General features: G+C 42.9%; 1 protein-coding gene across 1 annotated transcript; it reads left to right on the forward strand.

Moving 5' to 3' along the window:
- Nucleotides 1-1,237: 1,237 nt before the first annotated feature.
- FOXL3 (forkhead box L3) lies at nt 1,238-3,027 on the forward strand. Its single transcript, XM_058816313.1, has 3 exons — nt 1,238-1,344; nt 2,024-2,192; nt 2,545-3,027. Exons 1-3 carry the CDS (start codon nt 1,238-1,240, stop codon nt 3,025-3,027), a joined length of 759 nt encoding a protein of 252 aa, XP_058672296.1.
- Nucleotides 3,028-6,605: the final 3,578 nt, after the last annotated feature.

The raw sequence follows: 6,605 nt of genomic DNA on the forward strand, positions 1-6,605 counted from the left end.
AAAGGGCTTTTTATCACACAGATGAATTTTCCCCTAATTGCATCCTTTAACTCCAAAAGGGGTTCGGGGACATGCTGTGTATGAAAGATGCTACAGAAAACAAAAGTTGCATTGCTTGTGGTTCTGCTTTTATATTTTCATCCAGGGAAACTCTCTGCACATCAATTTGCTTTCTCTTTTCCAAAACCCACTTCCTCCTGGGGCTATTTCCTGGGACAGAGCTGTCTTCAAATAATTTAATTATCATGTGGCACACACCTTTTAAGTCCCCCCCGAAATGGTGCGTGATGCCTTTGGTTTACATCACTTGTTGGAAAACACTCCAAAGCATTGAAAAACTATTAAATTGTTACAGTATTGGATGCCAACACACAGGGCTATTAGTCTAATTCATCCTTCAGATCAAAGCCCACACAGGCAGCTCTCCTGCCTACAGCTATTTTCCTTTTACTTTCCTGCTTGACAGTAGTCCCTCATATCCCTCTGTTCTACTTTCTTTGAACGTACAGATTTTTCCTTTAGTCATGGAAATATAATTTATGTCTATTATAGTGCATTATAGATTGCAGATCAGGACAAGCGTGCGTTACCGCCTGGAACGTCTGTTTATTGTACGTCGGTTTTCCAAAAATAAATAATTAAGAAAGGGGAGAGAAAAACCCAGAGCAGGAGCACACGGGGGGCTGTGGGGAGCTGCGCTCCGTTCTCAAAGTTTAATTTCCAAGCAGGGACCTTGAAGCATGATTTACGAACATCACGCTGTTTGCCTTTGTCACGTTGTGGATGTGGAGGGGGAGCGCTGGCCCCTCTCCAGCCGGGACCACCCAGCGAGAGGAGCGCGGCTACCGGCACCAAACAGCCCCTAATCTGGATGCTCACCCCAAACCCCAGCCCCAGCAGCCCCCAGCAGCCTGCCCTGTGCCACCCTGCTGGGGAAAACAGCGAGGACAGCAATAACAACAATCTCCCCCCCCCCCCAAAAAAATAATATCCGGACAGACGGGCTGGCTGGGACGCGAGAATTGCACAAACAAATCCCCACCCCATCACGGAGAGAGTGTGTGTGTGTGTGTGTGTGTGTGTGTGTGTGTGTGCACGGAGGATAGGGAGTGTGAGGAGGGGGGAGAGAGGGAATGAGACAGACAGAGGGGAGGGAAGAAGGGAGGAGGGAGTCCAAGCTCTGAGAAACATCACTCCATCTCTCTCACTCCACAGGAGCTGAGCAAGGAGCAGGACGATGTTTGACAACACGCAGTACCCCTACAACTGCTTCAATTATGACGGGGATGATTATCCTACCTGTAGTTCTGACGAAGAGAAAAAATTCACCAGACCAGCGTACAGGTAAGAGGAAGTTTTTCCAAGTCCCCCTGTCTGTGTGAGGTTTCTGAGCTCTGGGCTGGTGGGATCACAGGGGCCAGGTGTGTGAGATGGGTCTGGCACTGCAGTGGGCAGGTTTCCCCCCTTTCTCTGTGTGAAGTGTTCATGATTTGTTTCCTCCCAAGAGGGGTCACAGCAACTCTGGCATGCCCTTAAGCTCCCAGATCTCAGACAGAACCAACCTCCAGGACCCCTGGGAGAAGGGAATTAAATTTTTCAGTGTGCCAAGGGGTGAATTGGATAAAGAAAATGCCGGTGTGGTGGGAAGGAGCACAGTGTAGGTGTTCATAGGGACACTTAAGGTCCTTTCCACAAGCAGAGTCTCCTGTGACAGGGACTCTGAGCCTGCTCTGCCTCACTGCAGCCTTCCTGCTCAGGGAAACTTTTCAGAGGGAGTTGGAGAGGTGTGTGATCCTGTCCTCTGCACTGAGTGCCTGGCACTGACCCTGCTGTGTCACCTGGGGCTCATGGAGGACAGGCAGTGACCACACTCAGCACTTCTCCCTAGGACACCTTAATTCAGGGCACAGATCCACCAGGGGAATTTTGGAAGCAGGATAGAAGTACACATGTACCCATGTGGTCCTAAAAACTGAGTCTGTGAGTAGGGCGATGGTGTAACAGCAAGTTTTCCTTTTTCCAGCTACATTGCCTTAATTGCAATGGCCATCCAGCAAAGCCCTTCAAATAAAGTCACCCTCTCTGGCATTTATGACTTTATAATGAAGAAATTTCCTTACTACAGATCAAATCAAAGAGCCTGGCAGAACTCCATCCGACATAACTTATCGCTTAACAGTTGTTTTGTGAAGGTAAGATCAGTTACTGTGTATTTACATACACACTGTGCATGGCTAAAAAAATATAGGCAGCAATAATCTCATCACGAGGAAAGAAGGGAAACAAACAGCTGAGCTGCAAATCACTTAAAATCTCTCTGAGTTGTCAATTAGAGAGATAAGGACTATATCCTTGTCTGATGTATGCTAATAGATAACAAATTGAAGAGGATGGGGCTTACATCTTACTCATATAATGACAGAGAATGGGCTTAAAAGTCTTGTCATATGTGTTTACACCATTCTTAAATGTAAATGAATGCAGATGCTAAACAGCAGCATCTGTAACACATGCAAACACTGAACTGCCTTTAAATAAATACAGGTTCCCAGAACAGAAGGGAATGAGAAGGGGAAAGGAAACTATTGGAGCTTTGCAGCAGGATGCGAATCCATGCTGGATCTCTTTGAAAATGGGAATTACAGGAGAAGACGGAGGAGGAGGAACGTGAAAAGGGAGCACAAGGAGCAGAGACCGAGCAGAGTGAAAAGTCCTTCATCCCCCAGTATCTCTTCTGTGGACTCTGCTTTGAACAACATTTCCTCTTCTGAAAGCAAACATGAAAGAATTGAACCGGGCCCAAAACTTGTGGAGCCTTGTGGGTTTGCTCCAAACAGCGTGACCAGCAGGCAGAGCCTGAGCAATTCCTCCTTAGCAAAATCGGATTCTGAAATCAAATTCAGCATCGATTACATCCTTTCAGCCCCCGACCCTTTGCCTGTCCTGAGATCTCAGTACAACATGCAAGAAAACAAATATCACCTCCTGGAGGCCCCGCATATTAACCTCCAGTTCTGGACAATGTGATGTTATTTATTGGTGTAACAAAGTCTGAGTCTCAGTGTGTTCAGCAGCCTCATGTCACTGAAAATCAGCCGCCTGCCTCCTCCTTTTCCTCCCAAGCAGCGCTCAGAAAGGGTTACAGACTCACCACACCAGCTGATGCCCTGTCTGTACCCAAGGAACTTTGCTAAGATTAAAGCATAAATAGCTGTTACCAATATTGGTTTTCACCATGCTGAAATTGATGAAATTCTAGCTTTATTTTATATAAACTGTCTTGGACATCATTTAGCACCACAAAGAATTTCCTTTCTCAAGCAGAATCCGACAGAGAAGAGACTCGCTTATCATCCACTGCTTTATTAAAGACAAAGTGAATTTGATCCCACTTTCAGTGGTGGAAATTAGGATTAACTCCACTGGAGTATATAGGTCGGAACTTAAGCTGATCTAAACCAGTGTAATTCTGTCTACTTACACTGGCTGGGAATGTAGGGGGGCAAGGGGGTGGAAATTTGTTTCTTAAAAGGAATTATAGACATTCACCCTGTCTTCCCTGATTTCTTTCTTTCAACATCTTATTTCAAACTGTTTTGCAGCTTTAATTCATTGTTCATTAGGAAATGTAGTTGTTGATAAGTATTTCAAGTATATTTTTGTTTATATTCGGGGCAGAATTGTTTAAATCGTTGAAGTGAAGTTTTATTCAAAATAATTCTGAGACCTAATTGCAAAGATGCTGAGCCCTGGTATACTTTGATGAGTAATGTGACAGTCAAAGAGTCTCTTAATGCCTTGGTTAAAAAAAAACCCATCACTTTTTCCCTTGTACTATCAGAAATCTTCCTGAGATGCTGCAGAAAAGTCCTTAACCCTATTTCATTTAACAAGTGTGAAGGGAAACCTGGCACTGCAAAAAAGCTCTGTCGAGTGTCAAGCAAAGCTAAAATTCCACCTACCTGCTCTGAGACAAGTTGTATTTTCCCATTAAACAGATTTTTTATTGATCCTTCTTGCAAGCAATTACCAAAGTGGTGCTTGATATGATTTCAGCTAAACTGGTGAGATTTATAATTTCCAGATATCAATGTTAGCTCATGAGCTCTATTTCTGAGAAAGCCACTTCATTATCATTTACATGCAGTGGGATATTTTGGAACAAACCTGATGGACAATGATGAACTGTAATGAGCTTTTAAGAAGTTGCTTTTATACAACTTCTTCACAATTAATTGCTTCCCAGAACATAAACAGTGTTAGCAAAGGCTCCACAAAATCCTGGCTTTCACTTGGCTATTACAGTCTTCACCTACTGCAGATAAAAAAAAGACAAGAATTCTGATGGTTTTAAGCAATTAAATGCTGAGATAAAATTATCTTTGCAATAGGAACTAAAGGTAAATGAAGGTATATGAGATAAGATTCAGCATAGAGGTATGCTCAGGCATGACTTGAATTTTTATGCAGAAGCTTTGACATTTCACTAAGTTATTTTACATTGTGTCTAATATATACTGTACATTTATACTATATATTCTTATATATTGTTATTGAGAAAGGGAGCAATATCACTGCACTTATATGTTGTAAAAATGCATGATGTATGTTGTCATGATGCTGAAACTCCTGCCATATACTTAAAATTTACCATCAGTGCTATTTCACACTGATTGGTAATAAATGCCCATTTTTTGGAAAACTATAAAACTTGTTCTCTTCAAGTGTTTCTACAGCATGCAAAACTCTTTGCTTCTCCTTCAGAAAAGGGAAAATGGAAAATCATGTCAATTGCATCACTGCATGTCTTCCAAACTTCGGAGGGATGATTTCTTGAGACCAAATTCTGCCTTCAAATGGGAGCTTTTAATTCTCTGTGAATCAACAGTTATTCTAGGGGAAAATCTGAAAGCAAAATTTGACTCTTTGGACCTGATTGATCTGCTGTTTACATTGATATCAGAAAAAGAAGAAAACCTCTGTGGGGGGACTGCACAGATGGATTCTCATTTGAAGAGGGACGAGAATTTGCTCTTTTATTGTTTATAATATATTTATAATAAATAGGTGTGGGAAGAGCATGTCCTCACTTAGTGCTTCAGTGTTTGCATGCACCCATGGTGGGTGGGTACCTGTGCACCTCTGGGATCCTGCCTACAGATAAATATTCCTGTTTTATACACAGATCTTTTTTTCCTGATTGTTTTAAACATGGCAATGCTGCTGTTGGGCTGATAGTTATGGTGCACACCTGCGGTATATTTGAAATACATATTTTCCGCTGTGAAACATGCAAAAAATGACTGTTGCTATGTGTTCTTGGTTGGTGCTGTTAACAAGAGATAATTCAGTGACAGCAAAAGTTCCTCCTCAGCAACACCTGGGTAAGGTGAACATTGTGGAGAAGCAGTTTATGGCTACTAATCAATATAGAATTAATGCATTAGGAAAGGCAGAAATTCACCCAAGTGGACTTACAGCAGAGATTCAAAGCCATTTTCTGTAAGATGAATTAATATTCACAAATAGCCATGTCCTTTGCTCACAGTAAAGGGCCTGCTAGGAGAGACTGTCATAATTCAGTTTCCCTAACATATAATCAAAGAAATTTGTGTACAAATAGGTGTTAACATTTGTTTTGCAAAGGATATCAATCATATTTCAAAAAATGAAGGGACATATTTCAATTTACCCAGTATATTATATTCTGACGACTCCAGAAAGGTTTCCAGCAGTTAAAGTGAATGGCATTTAATATAGAACAACATAACAGGGGTGAGGGCTAGACGTGACCTTATTCAAATGTCGTAGCCATTACAAAGCCATTCCCAATGTAATTATAATTAAATACTTTATGCCTTTCTTGCAAATCCTCTGATCGATCATTGATATTAACATTAATATTGTATTACCCCCGAGCAAATATCTCCCACACAAGTGTTATGGATCACCAGGTTTCCATTAACAAACTTGTGAGCTATTGCCGTGTGCCGGCCGTGGATAAATTTACGTAAATTACTTTTTCTCAGGGAAGAGGGGGAAAAAGTCTGGGTTTCTTTCTTCTCCGAATCCAGAGCTATTTCTTCAGCTGCATCACAGCCTGACAGCCACCTGCATAAAGAAAAATATATAAAATCTCACAGGGACATCTCTCTTTGCCCTGTGTGGAAGCAGGTGGATATTCTCCCGTTTGGCATTGGCGTTCAAAGCTGAGCTGAGCTTTGAAGGCGTTGGGCTCAATTCCTCATCTCATGGCACTTTCCTGAGTGCAGAGAGAGCCCCAGGATGAGCTGTGGGTGTCCTTAGCCCTTGGAAGGGCTGAGCCTGTGCCAAGGCTGGGGTGAGGCAGAGGAGGGTGTGGGACAGCAGCTGCGGCTGGGCTGGGGGCACAGGGAGGGGAACGAGCCTTTGGAGCTCTCCCTTCAGCATCATAAACACCTCTGCCACAAGGAGAGGCATTTCCCTCCCCGCAAAGCAAAGATGAAAGGTTCCTTTCTGGGCAGAGGCAAGGCTTGGCCTCACTATGGGAGGGTTGCTTGTTTTTCCTTCTAAAGGAAGGCTTCCCATGACAAAACAAGGATGTTGATGGAGCCACGCCAGGTTAT

This window comes from Ammospiza caudacuta, chromosome 17 (genome assembly GCF_027887145.1).
Source record: "Ammospiza caudacuta isolate bAmmCau1 chromosome 17, bAmmCau1.pri, whole genome shotgun sequence".
Taxonomy (NCBI): Eukaryota; Metazoa; Chordata; class Aves; order Passeriformes; family Passerellidae; genus Ammospiza; species Ammospiza caudacuta.